Source organism: Myotis davidii, unplaced genomic scaffold, assembly GCF_000327345.1.
Source record: "Myotis davidii unplaced genomic scaffold, ASM32734v1 scaffold647, whole genome shotgun sequence".
NCBI classification, from domain to species: domain Eukaryota; kingdom Metazoa; phylum Chordata; class Mammalia; order Chiroptera; family Vespertilionidae; genus Myotis; species Myotis davidii.
The window spans coordinates 659,723-673,518 of record NW_006298634.1 but is presented as its reverse complement, the minus strand read 5'-3'; the positions used below and the strand labels follow the sequence as shown (position 1 = coordinate 673,518).

Sequence of the window (13,796 nt, the reverse complement as noted above, 5' to 3'; positions counted from 1 at the left end):
TATAAATCTATTTTAAATTTTTGAAAGCTAAATAATTTAATTTTAACTTGGAAATAACATGAGAAATAACATTGACTACTAAAAATACATTTAAAAATTTTTAATTATACCTTTTCTCAAGAAAGGCAATAATATCTTAGTCTAGCATCTAGCACAAAGCCTGACAAAATCTTTGTTACATTGATTTAAGTTCAAACAACAGGTTTATATATAATGATATTATTGTAAGGAATTAATGAACAATATTATTTCTCATAACTCTAAAGTTATTTTTATAATAATGACAAGACCTGCATTTCTGATTCACAATCCCGTATTTTTCTAAATATTTTAGCAAGTTTCTTTATGTGAAAAATGCATACAAGATTCACTTTCATTAAAATTCCGGTCCAGAATGTATATCTCAAATACTGTTATTATCCTTATCACATTGAAAATATATAAATATTTTCATTAAAATCAGGAAAATAACATTGTCCAGAGAAAGTACAAGAGAGTATAAGTATCCAGTACCATAAAATAGTTCTTTTTTTAAAAAATATACAAAGAGGAAGGGAGAGGGATAGAGAGTTAGAAATATCAATGAGAGAGTAACATCAATCAGCTGCCTCCTGCACACCCCCTGCTAGGGATGTGCCCGCAACCAGGGTACATGCCCTTGACTGGAATAGAACCTGGGACCCTTCAGTCTGCAGGCCGATGCTCTATCCACTGAGCTAAACCAGTTAGGGCTAAAATAGTTCTTATATATTTGATTAGGAGTAAGTTAGTGTAAACAAATTCTAAAGGTATTATTCAGTCATTTTTATATGAAATCACGATGTAAAAATTCTCTAACTGGTAAAAAGTGTCAGAGGAAGGTAGGCATTAGATAAAAGAAGATGATTTCGAGTGCAGTAGAGTTTTTTTCTAAATAATTATAGGAATTGAGGTAAGTCAGAATAGGTTGATGGAGAAGTATTTCAAAAGTGTTTTAGGTACAATATTGTATTCAGTGATGGTAATAATTATCAATACCGGGTATGAAAGTGGTGGAAGATTACAACTTCCAAGTGTACTAATTTAATGTTTTGTTGAGAAAAATACATAGATGTTTTGTGCATCCTCAAAGAAATTGAATAAAAATAGCCTGGGTGAGCACACTGAAATTGATTTCAAATTGCCAAGCTGAGAAAATGTGTTTCTGAGTGTGTGGTTGATATGCCATTCTTTTTATCCCAAGCACTTAGCGGTCATTCCATTCCCAAATAACTGCTGACAACATACCCCTATATTATAGCTTAACAACTCAAGGCCATGCTTTTATTATTTTATTTTATTTTTTAAATTCTTTATTGTTTAAAGTATTACATATGAATCCTTTTTCCTCCATTGACCTCTCCCCTCTCGTTCCCACTTCCCCGCCAGCACATGCCCTCACCCCTCTACTGACTGTGTCCATGAGTTATGCTTATATGCATGCTTACAAGTCCTTTGGTTGATCTCTCATCTCCCCTCCACTCTCACAATTCCCCCTACCAGACCCCTGAGGTTAAATGGTCTGTTCGATGCTTCTATGTCTCTGGATCTATTTTAGTTCATCAGTTTATGTTGTTCATTACATTCCACACTAAAGGAATGTAAATGCAACATTTGTGCATGGGGGGAAGAGGGCTCCCTCAGCCTGGTCTGCGCCCTCTCATAGTCTTGGACCCCTCGGGGCATGTCCACCTGCTGGCTTAGGCCTGAGGGGATAGGGCCTAAGCTGGCAGTCAGATATTCTTCTCGCAGTCTGGGACCCCTCACTCCTTACCACCCACCACAGCTGCGCTTGCCAGCCATGAGCCCAGCTTCTGGCTGAGCGGTGCTCCCCCTGTGGGAGTGCACTGACCACCAGGGGGCAGCTCCTGTGTTGAGCGTAATAGTGACAAGTCAATCCACCATTTAGTCGATTTGCATATTAGGGTTTTATTAAATAGGATAGGAGTGAGATGATGTGATATTTATCTTTCTCTAACTGACTTATTTCACTTAGAATAATGCTCTCCAGGTCCATCCATGCTGATGCAAATGGTTAGAAGTTCCTTCTTTTATGCAGCAGTGTAGTAGTCCATTGTGTAGATGTAATGGAACTACATTGCTGTAAAAAGGAAGGAACTCTTAACCATTTAATGTACTCATCTGTTGATGGGCACCTAGGTTGTTTCCAAATCTTAACTATTATAAATTGTGCTGCTATGAACATAGGGGTGCATATGTCCTTTCTGACTGGTGTTTCTATTTTCTTGGGATATATTTCTAGAAATGGGATTGCTGGGTCAAATGGGAGCTCTATTTTTAATTTTCTGAGGAAATTCCATACTGTTTTCCACAGAGGCTGCTTTTAAAAGTTAAGCACACATGAGTATAATAAACATAGTGGATCTTCCTGAATCGTCAACTTACGCTACAACAAAATAATCATTTTGTGGATATGGGATTAAGTAATACATGCCAATATTTTTCAAAGTCAAGCATTTTGATTAACTTTGCACTTTTATTCAAACACTTGTGTTAACTTAGAAGCACCCATTCACTCGCTTCTATTGATGGGATTATTTATATGGAAAAGTTTAACAAGCACTGACTTAAAGCGTTGGTCTTCCCAGAAACTCTCAAAGATTCTCCAATCATAGTGCCCAGATAAATTACAGATGATTTCCTCATACACCTTCTTGATGTCCCTATGGCATTTCTCCCATATAGATTAATTCCAAAGTTATTTTTCTATAATTCACCAATCTGAACTTTTCTAATAGGGGGACCTGGTTATTTCTTCCCCATGTCACTAGCACTTAACACCATACCAAATTAATCATGAGCACGCAACAAAACGTTTATAACACACAAAGACCACACTCTAGTGGCAGAATTTCCTCTCTTGTAAATTGGATGGTATCAATATTTTGGGGCTAGGTCTTTAGACTCATACTCTCCAGAAAGTGTCTTTCCTGTCCATCGCCCTCCTTTCAAATTTCCTTGTATCTTATTCATGCTTCTATGCCGTCCTCTTTCACAAGACCTACTCGCCAGAGGCTTTGCTGTTAAAAGACAAATGATGAGTTTATTCACTTTTAAATATGACTATTTGGCCAGTTTATGGAAATTAATATTTATAGAAGTATAAGATGGTTTCAGTAGAAGCCAATGGATTCTCATAAGGAATTATTGTCTAAAAATGTATTGAATGTGCTCTAGAAAAATCCAGCCTTTAAAAATCATTAGGAAACTTTTTTTTCTTTCAACTTCAGACCTGATTCTTTCATGTAGGCAAACTCTCTCACTCTAGTTCCTCATATATTAATCTGGCACCCAAATTTGCTTAAAAGTTTCTGATGCTCAGGCAGAATGACAGAGGCATAGAAGGCATTAGGTATAATCTCTATGTTTTCAGGGCTTACAACCTATTTAGGGAGAAGGAGACACGATAGTATTTATTGAGCATTTACTATACACCAGTCACTGTAACACACGAAAGTTACTCATTTCCTTCTTATTGCAAACCTTTATGGAAAGTATTATTATATCAGAGGGCACTGAGACACGGAGAAGGCTAGTAAGATATGGAGTCAGAACTAACTCTCATGCTGACTCTGGAGCCCCTCCTCTTAACCACCACCTGCTGCTGTCTTCCTGGAGGCATCAGGTATGTGCTTTCCTCTGGATCCACGTTCTGAGTCTCCTTCTAGTCAAGGAGACTTTAAGATTCTGATGAACGTTTATAAAGTCTCTACAGACACAAACATGCTACACCATTTCCAGAAGTTTGTCTGTATCTCTGGAGCGTGGTGATGGACCTCAGGACATAAGTCTCTGGACTATCTAGACTAGTACAATACCATTAGAAAGCCTGAGGATCCAACACAGTACAACCATCCAGGGTGCCACTGAACCACATTCAGACCCAACCAGAAGCCATTGTCCAAAAACAGTCCCATTGCTATGAGAAAAAAAAAAAGCAGAGTTAGATGGGTTTGAAGCAAAGTTTCTAGGATAGTCACATCCTTTAAGCAAGTAGACACTTATGGACTATAAAGATTTTCAATATTGGAGTGATTTGGGTTATACAGTTATATAAAAGTCATGGTGGGCAGAGTCTAAATCAATATAGTTCTTTGAAGCAAAGTTTCTAGGATAGTCACATCCTTTGAGCAAGTGGACACTTATGGCCTATAAAGATTTTCAATATTGGAGTTATTTGGGTTATACAGTTATATAAAAGTAATGGTGGGCGGAGTCTAAATCAATGTAGTTCTTTGTGGGAAAATTCTGGAAAAATGACATGCAACATTTTTGAGGCAAAGAGCAAGATGTGAATCAACACTTGTCTATGATGTTCTTTCTTTTATATTCTATTGAAATCTTCATTTATGCATCACTTTCTTTACTAAGTTCTATGTGATAAGCACAGAATTTTCAATAGTTCATAAGAGGATCTTTCTTTAGAACTCAATAAGGTGCTTTGTCTCCAACCTGCAAGTGTGATACTTTTCAGAAACCTAAATCAGATACCCAGTTCAAATTATCAAACAAAAATGCTAAACCTTTATTTTTAACCTAGTTCCTCTCCCATGAAAGTTTAATATTTTAGATATTCTGTATATCTGTTTATACATTATATGCATATCTTGGCTTCATACATTTAAAAATTCAGATTTTTCCCCCCTGAGAAACAAATTTTATTCCTTGAGAAGCAATATCATCCCCATTGTGAACATATATGCTAAATACATTCATATAAATTTAAAAACAAATTTCATATAACAACAATTTTAGTAAAACATCATATGAGTACTTTCTATATCCTGAGCACTATTCTAACTCTTCAGAATCTTAAGTCTGGAAAAATATTCCTTACATAGGTTAAAGTCAAGACAAAAATGATAAAATCAATATGCAATAGAAATAATATAATCAATGTAAGTCAATATTACAAAATCAACATAAAGTAGAAAAAATCCTGAAGTCACCACATATTATCTTGAGGTCCTACAGTTACTGGTATATGGATAGAAAATCAAAGAAGTACTCTTGTTTCTATTATTGTGACAGAATTTAGCCCCTGTTAGCATAGCATGTTTCTTAAACAAATGTTTTTTCAGTAAAGAATGCATATATTTATGTATATATGGTGTAGCTAAGTAATTAAAAATTAAAATGTAGTTTTTTCAAGCCATAAACATGTATAATAATTTGTTTTTCTAATGCTTAGAAGAAGAGTCATTTAAAATAAAATTAATTAATCCTATGATCAATGTTTTTAGTTACCTCAGTGGTATTAGATAGGTTGGTAGTAGATTGGTAGATCAATAGGTGGATGAATGGATAGATGAATGAATTGATAAACAGATATGTACTTTCATTTTCTTTTGTAGCTTCTCTCTCAGAAAGTAATCCTGGCACAATTAGAATTTTTTCCAACCAAGTTACTGCCACCTTTCTTATAGAATCAGATGAAAATGATTATATTGGCTTTCATGCAACATACAGTGCATTTAACAGCAGAGAACTTAATAGTAAGTATTATTTATTCTTCAGCCTTTGCATCTCCAGATATCTTAATATTGTAATGGAATTTTAAAAGTTGCAGAACCTAAAATTTTAGAACAAGTTTGTAATCTGTTTTATTAGACAAGTTTTTTAATGAGTATCTCTTATGTATACCTCTCTCTACTTAATACTTAGAAAGGAATGAACAATTAGAAGATAGTTAATATTCATCAAAAGACTCAGATAACCAATTTGAGGGAAAATATAAATCAATAAAATAATTAAATTTTATATACTGCAAGAATTCAAAGTAAAGTTTTTAAATTAGCATAAAAGTAATTCTGCAGGTGCTCTACACTAACTTCTTTTTTACTAGAATACCAAAGTTAGTAATAGGAAGAAAGCAAAATATGGGACAAAGGTTACGTAGGTAAGCCAGTGGAGATAAGATGTAAAATTAAAAACCAAGAAGCTTATCTTTGCTAACGTTTTAATGAAGTATAAGAAAGATACTATTCTAAAACAGTTGGCACAAAAAGCTGGATTTTCTAACTAAAGGAAGTGAAACAGAGTTAAGATAAATTAAAAAGGAAGATTTTGTGCATGCCACTTAATTATAACCTCTATAAGCTTAGATTATTTTCAATGCAATCTGTTACAACTAGTCACATGTAGACTAAACTTGAAATGTTTTCTTTTTTTAATTCACAGATTATGAGAAAATTAACTGTAATTTTGAAGATGGCTTTTGTTTCTGGATGCAGGATCTAAATGATGATAATGAATGGGAAAGGGTTCAGGGCAATACCTTTCCTCCTTTCACTGGACCAGATTTTGACCACACTTTTGGCAATGCTTCAGGTATAATTCATATTTCATTCATAAACCAAAAGGAAAGTTATGTGTGTTGTTTACTAGCATAAAATGTAAGACAGTCTTTTCAGATTTGCATTTGTTTATAAATCATAAACTAATCAATGCATTTAAATGAAAATGGTTATCAAATATTCAGGCAAGTAAAAATGGGTGTTTCAGAAATATATTATTTTCCCTATATATGCACAAGATGTTGAAAAGTGCACAAAGGCCATTAGAGACAAGGAGACTTGGGTTGTCACCCTAGATTTGGCCCCTATTATCAATTAAGTGGACTTGTGTGAGGTCATTAACTTTTCTGAACTTTGGTCTACTTTGCTTTAACTTTATTTTCTGATTGTTCATTGCTAGTGATAGAAATACAACTCATTTTTATATTATCTTGTACCATATGGACTTGTTGAACTTATTATTAGCTGTAATAGTTATTAAGAATGCCTTAGAATTTTTAATGTGCAATATCTGCTATCTTAAAATAGGGACAGATTTACTTATGAGAAGCTGTTTTAGTCCTTTCATGCTGTTATAATGAATACCACTAGTTGATTGACTTAAACAAGAAACATTTATTTTTTACAGTTTTGGAGTTTGGAAGTCCAAGGTCAGGGTGCCAGCATGGTAGGGTTCTCATGAGAATGCTTTTTCTGGTTCACAGATAGAGAGAGAGAGAAAGGGAGAGAGAAGGGAGGGAGGGAGGGAGGGAGGGATGTCTGACTGACAGCTTAGGCCGGCTCCCTTAGCACTGCCACAGAGGCAGAAGAGGCTCCCACCACCCCTGCTGCTGCACTTTCCAGCCTTGAGCCCAGCTTCTGGGCTTCTGGCTTAGTGGTGCTCCCCTTGTGGGAGTGCAGGAGGAAGGGAGGAAGGAGGGAAGGGAGGAAGGGAGGGAGGGAGGAAGGAGGGAAGGGAGGAAGGGAGAAAGGAAAGAGAAAGGCAAGGGAAAGGCAAGACAAGCTCTCTCCCTGTCTCTTTCCATGAGACACTAATCCCACCATGAAGGTTCCAACCTAAAGACTTAATTACCTCCCAAAGCCCCCTCTCCAAATACCATCATATTGGGGATTAGGATTTCAACACATAAATTGGGGGGGGGAGCAGGGTTTACAATCATTCAGTCGATAGCAGAAGGACTAGGGAAGGGCTCATTCTAAAGAAGTGTTGTGATTTGTAAGTACATTTTTCATGTGAATGTAACATTAGAATTGGATTTCCAGTGGAAACATTAACATTGGAGGTAATAATATTTGATTGATAAAACCAGAAATCAAGGGATTATCATGAGATAAGGAACTCATAAGTAGAAAGACTACCCATGCAAACCTTGGAAGTGTGTCCTCATAATGCCAAATGTAATCACTGAATAGAAAGTTACAAACCTAGAGGTGATGTAGATCTTAACAAGTAAGGAAAATTACAAAAAGATGGAAATCTGTGCATTTAGATAATTTTCTTAGACAAAAATCCATCCTACAATATGATTTGTGTGTAGGTTACTGATTAGACTATGCTTCAATTTTAAAAAGCACAAAAATCTTCCTCTAACCATGCATTAATCTAGGCATCAAGGACACAGATTATGTATCACTACTTTTAAGAAGTCTGTCCAGCCCTGGCTGGTTTGGCTCAGTGGATAGAGTGTTGGCCTGCAGATTGAAGGGGTCCCAGGTTCCATTCCAGCCAAGGGCACATGCCCAGGTTGTGGGGTCAATCTCTCCCAGTAAGGGGTGTGAAGGAGGTAGCCAATAGACTCTCTCTCATCACTGATGGGTCTATCTCTCTATCCCTCTCCTTTCCTCTCTGAAATCAATAAAAATATATATATTTTTTAAAAGTCTGTCCAGAACCTCCAAGTTAAAACGCTCCTTTCTCTTAAGTATTATAAACACCTCTTTTGTTTTTCTGATAACATGGCATTATATTTGCTTTCTTATTTATTTCTCTTCACCACAGTGTTCTTTTCAGGAGCAAGAATATTGTCTCTTTTTTAATCTTTTAATTCTCAGTACATTTTCAGTACCTGAATCTAATTGATATACATATAAAATAATAGTTGAATATATAAATGAATGTACAACTTTGACTCAATAAATCATTTCTTAATTAGTGAGTTATTGACTAAATGAAATTGCTTATAACATAAAGAGGATCTGCGCATATGTGCATTATAATTGATTATCAATACCCACTTCTTTTACAAAGAACAATATTCTCCTTTTTATAACCTGAAAAGTAAATGGCTGATTTAATGTCAAATGTGAATTACATCTAGTAAGAGGACACTAAAGAATTAATTTTCTTTCAGGGTAGAAACATACCTGACTAATCCGTACTCTTTAAACAATGGCATCCCTAGAATAACACAATATGGTACATCACACTACTTCAACTTGATCAAAATATTTCTTAGTAGAACGTAATTACTTTTCATCTATTTCCATGCTCATCGCTAAAAAGCCCCATTCAAGTTCTTCATCTCCTCCTTTATTCAAGAAGAATCTGTTGAGCCCCGGGCCCTATTGAGGCTCTCAAAATATATCTGTGAACAAGATAAACCTCTGATTCTGCTGTCCTGGAACAGATTCTAGCAAAGAAAATGAGAAAATAAGCCATATGCATGACATCTGATTACATTTGGGGAGCATATTAAATGTGAATGAGTACTCCGGGACAATATACAGTTTGGTAAGGGCAGGGGGAAGGCAGGTGTTGAGGTGCTATGTTGCAAATTAAAATAGGGTGATCATGTGAGGGCTCATGGAAAAAGTGATACTAGAATCAAAACTTTAAGGGATTGGAGGAATTAGAAATATAGATTATTCCAGACAGAGGGACCAAAGCAGGGCAAAGGGAGCATGCCTGACCTGTTAGAAGAAAAGGCAGGAGGCTGGCCAGCATGGCTAGAGTAATGCAAATAGACAGAACCAGTAGGCTTCAGATAAAATGGGTCTTCTATGGCTTTGGCTTTTTTTTCTCAGTGAAATGGGGAGCTATGGAAGGTCCTTGAGCATAGGGGTGGCAAGATTCACACTGACTGGTAGACTAGTTTGAAGGACAAGAAAGATGTCATGGAGACTAGAGGAAGGCTATTGCCTGAGCCCAAGAGGAGAACATGGGATTGTCAGGTCAGTGGGAGCAGATGTGGCTAGAAGAAGGTCAGAGTCTGTATAAAATCTGAAAGTTAACAGGATCCTGCTAAGTGAGCTACCAGTGTGGACCCACGAACAAAAGAATATATACTCTGCATAGATGGCCAAACCCAATAAACCAAATATGTTTAATATTAAAAATTATGACATTCATAGTCTTAATTAATCTTCTTTGAATAAGTTATTTCTCGGGGCCCGATTCTCCGTGGATGCATTTGTCATCTACACAGCTTCGAAGACTAACTCTGAAGTGATAATCACTCCAACCCTCTAAAGAAGACTGACCTAAAACAGTCAAATAATTGGGCCACTTTTTCCCTTTACTGTAATAAAAAAAAAAGTCTCTCCCCCGCTTGAACAGGAGTAGTTAGGGGAAAGTGCAGAAAGCATTTACTGTATAGCTATTCACAGTGACAGGCGCCTTTTATGTAGTTGAAATCTTTGATGTTCAAATTATCATTTTTCTACTTTTATGTCATCAGAATAAGAGATAAAACAATTTCACTGATGTTTGAAGACTGTAAGTCTATTACAGGAGAGACATGGTGTGGCTTGCCAACAGATTAAATAACTGAAGAAACAAGATGAAACTGACCAAAGCGCAGCAGGTCGAATGTCAGGTAGAGGTTTTAAATGGTCGGGTCAGAAATGAACTCTCGGGAGAAAGTCGTGTAGCGGGAGTTATTTAAAGGGAGACCAGTGGGAGCCGTTCAGAGCCCACAGAGGCAGCCGTGTAATGAGAATGGATGATAGGGCTCCATAGGTCTCCAACGCTCAGACCCGCGGTTTTCTAATCTACCAGTCATTTCCTCTCCTCCCCACCCCATCTCACTGGGGCATTTTTCTTCCAACCTGCTTTTTCTGTCAAAACATCTACCTCTGAAGTGGAAGAGAATCCAGTCTCTCCTGCTGTGTGTTCCCCTTCTCCTGGCAGGGTTTTTGTTCTCTGCCTCCCCTTCAGATGACAGGAAAGTCTGAATGGAGCAGATAACCTTTACATTGACATTGCTTTGGGGAAGCATTTCGAAGCCTCTCCGCTTTTTGAGTTTCTGTGAGGCACTCTCCCCTGGGGGAGCCCCAGCTCCTGGATCTCTGCACTAAAGGCCCAGCGTGCCTCTGACCCTCTCAGAAGCAAAGGGCACTGATGGAGATTCTGGGCAGCAGCTCGGGTTGCTCAGAAGTCGCCCATTTGTTCAGAACAATTAAAGACAATGAGGTTAGTAACGTTGAAAATTTCCGAAGTGTAGAGGTCACTAAAGAAGACAGACTTGGTTGGCCTTTGTCAATGAAATCACAGTTGTTTCTGGTGTGTGGAGGTTCGCATAGTGTAGTAGGAAAGATCATTACACTAGAGACCCTGAAGTCTTAGCGAGGTTTAAGTCTCAGCGCTGCCATTTCAGCAAGTTATCTGTCTTCTCTTCTCAGCTCTCTCATCGGGACAGTGAGGCTGATGGTAATAGACCCTGACTTCAGAGGCATGTTATGAGCATTAAACTGATTATTAGGTTTTAAAAACAGAAAAATGGCTGGCACATGAAATGTGCTATATAATTTTTGGTATTATGATGATTTTCTTTTCATGCCACAAGGACTCGACAGACATATATTGGCTGTGGTATTGTTCTAAGTGGTGTGCTGGGGAAGAAAATATTATATTGTTCAATTTTCAAAAATAATTTAAATCATTTAGATCTCTGCATTTCATTTAGCATATAAACTTTTTTTATAAAATAACTGGTTATTTTTTATAAAATACTTTTGCTTTCAAAGTAATTATCTTTATTTCTTTATGTTTCCTGTGATGTTGAATTTTAGAAAATCATATTACTTTTTAATATGAATAGAATCTAAATTTGGATCATTCTCCAACCTAAAGCTTTCAATATTTATCTACTGGGTTGAGTTGGTTTTACATATGCACTCACAACTTACAAAACATCCTATATCAGCCTATTTTCTTCTTGAGAAGAATTTCTAAATTTCCAGAAAGTTCTACTATCTCTTGAGTTGCTGCTGTCTCTACATCAGCTTCAGCATGTATCCAGCGCTTTTTTCTCTTTAATTGGGATCCTGAGTGGGGGAAGACTAGGGTCAGTTCATGGACAAATTAGCAGAAAAGAGAGAAGGATGTTTATAAGAGAAACCTAAAGCCTCAAGAAAGAGGTTTACTGTGTGCTTAAATTGACAAAATGTATTCAACTTTCTGGGTTTTAAGATGACTCAGTTAAATCCAAGAGCTCCCAAAGACATTTAAGAAAGTTGAAGGATTTTTAAAAAATTATCATGTGAATATATAAATTCTCATATAGTAATGAAAAATGTCTATTTAATCATTCTTTTGTGTAGTACTTCAATAAATTTAAAAATGAAAACTCAAGTCAAATGAGTGTAGTATGAATCTACATGGTGTAACATTAAAGAACATTCAGCTAATCCATATAAAAAAATTCAAAAATTTACCAAAAGTCGCCCTAGCTAGTTTGGCTCAGTAGATAGAGCAGTAGCCCATGGATTGAAGGATCCCAAGTTCAATTCCAGTCAGGGTCACATACCTTAGTTACAGACTCCTTCCCTGGTTGGAGCCAGTGTGGGAGGTAACCAATCAATGTGTCTCTCTCATATTGATATTTCTCTGTCTCTCCCCCTCCTTTCCACACTTTCTAAAAATCAATGGGAAAATATACTCAGGTGAAGATTAACATTAAAAAATTTTACCAAATATCTTTCCTTTTCATAAAGTTTTAGCAAATTTAAAAAGTCACATTTAGACATAAACATACACAAGTTTTAAGTGACATCAGAGAAGTACACTTGTAACTGAGAATCTAAAAAAGGAGTGGCCACATCTAATTCCAAAGACCGAGAGAGGCCTTCTGAAGGAGATAGTAATCTGATTTAAATTACCTCAAAAATTAATAGGATTCGACAGGTACAATTGGAAAAGAAAGCGAAAGAATAGGAAAACAAGAAAAAAAGTTATAAAATTTTGGGATCTTGACAATTAAAATAATCTAATTTTGTAGAAGTGCTTCATGTAAGTAGGTGAATTATAAGAACTATGACTAGAAAATTATATTGAAGTGCAAAATTCATAAGGTACTACAGTCTACATGATTATGTTTTATCTAGTTAATGATATAAAACTCATAACATCATGATATCTAAATCACACAAAGAAACTAATATATTACTGCTTAATAAGTAAATAAATTCAAAATATTTCAAATTTGACAATTGACTATGAAAATAGCTATACATAAGTAAGAGCACAATGTGTGTTTATGTCATATAATTTCAGCTAACTAGAAATATTTCTGAATTGGCTAGCCATTTCAGTACTTATTTTTGGCATTCAGTGGTATTTCAATTATTTCCTCCTCAACTATACACTAAGCAACTAAAAGTAAGGTCAACACAAAAGGAATTTGGAGTTGGGCATTTGGAGAGTGAATTCTTGAATATCTCCTCTGTATTTATATTACTTTTGTTAGTAGGTTAAATAATTAAGCACTGACTGTGGATAAAACTAAAATAAGTACTCATGAAATATTACAGCATTATATACAGTAAAATATAAATAATGTGTTAATAATGCAAAATGTTAAATATGCATTCTTTTATATTTTGTAATCTAAATCCAAAGCATACAACTATATTATATTTCTTAATATATTTGTCTAGAATTACACCTTGATAAAATACTTATTTGTCTCACTGTTCTAAATATACTCTTATATATGTATTTGTATTTCTACCAGCATTTTTCTTCATGCCTTGTCCTTTTTATGTGTGTTATAAATAAATGTCAATTTTATATATCACATTGCCTATAAAAAATTATGTTGGAAAGTACAAGAGAGAAGATGCTTGATTTCAAATAAACACTAAATTTTAGTACTTTATAAAGAACTAGAGGCCTGGTGCATGAAATTCATGAACTCAGAGTGATCCTTCAGACCAGCCTATGCTCTCTCGCAGTCCAGGAGCCTTCAGGGGATGTTCAACTGCCGGCTTAGGCCTGCTTCCCAGGCCTAAGCCAGCAGTGAGACATCCTTAGTGTTGCTGCTCACCAGCCGTGAGCATCTGCCCCCTGGCAGTCAGTGCACATCATAGTGACCTGTCCAGTTGATTTGCATATTAGCCTAATTATATAGGGTTACATTTCAATAAAATTAGATTTACCTACTATTTCATTTGTTTTATATTTTGTTACATGATTCTTATTTTCTGTCATAATGTCTGAACTGCAAACTAAGAATTAAACTC

General features: G+C 35.8%; 1 protein-coding gene across 1 annotated transcript in view; it reads left to right on the top strand.

The window, feature by feature from the left end:
• Positions 1–13,796, top strand: part of TMPRSS15 (transmembrane protease, serine 15) — a 105,403-nt gene that overhangs the window by 41,498 nt on the left and 50,109 nt on the right. Inside the window, exons 9-10 of the mRNA XM_006774457.1 lie at positions 5,394–5,534; positions 6,220–6,369. Coding sequence (XP_006774520.1) covers positions 5,394–5,534; positions 6,220–6,369 — 291 coding nt within the window. The remainder of the gene's footprint in view (positions 1–5,393; positions 5,535–6,219; positions 6,370–13,796) is intronic.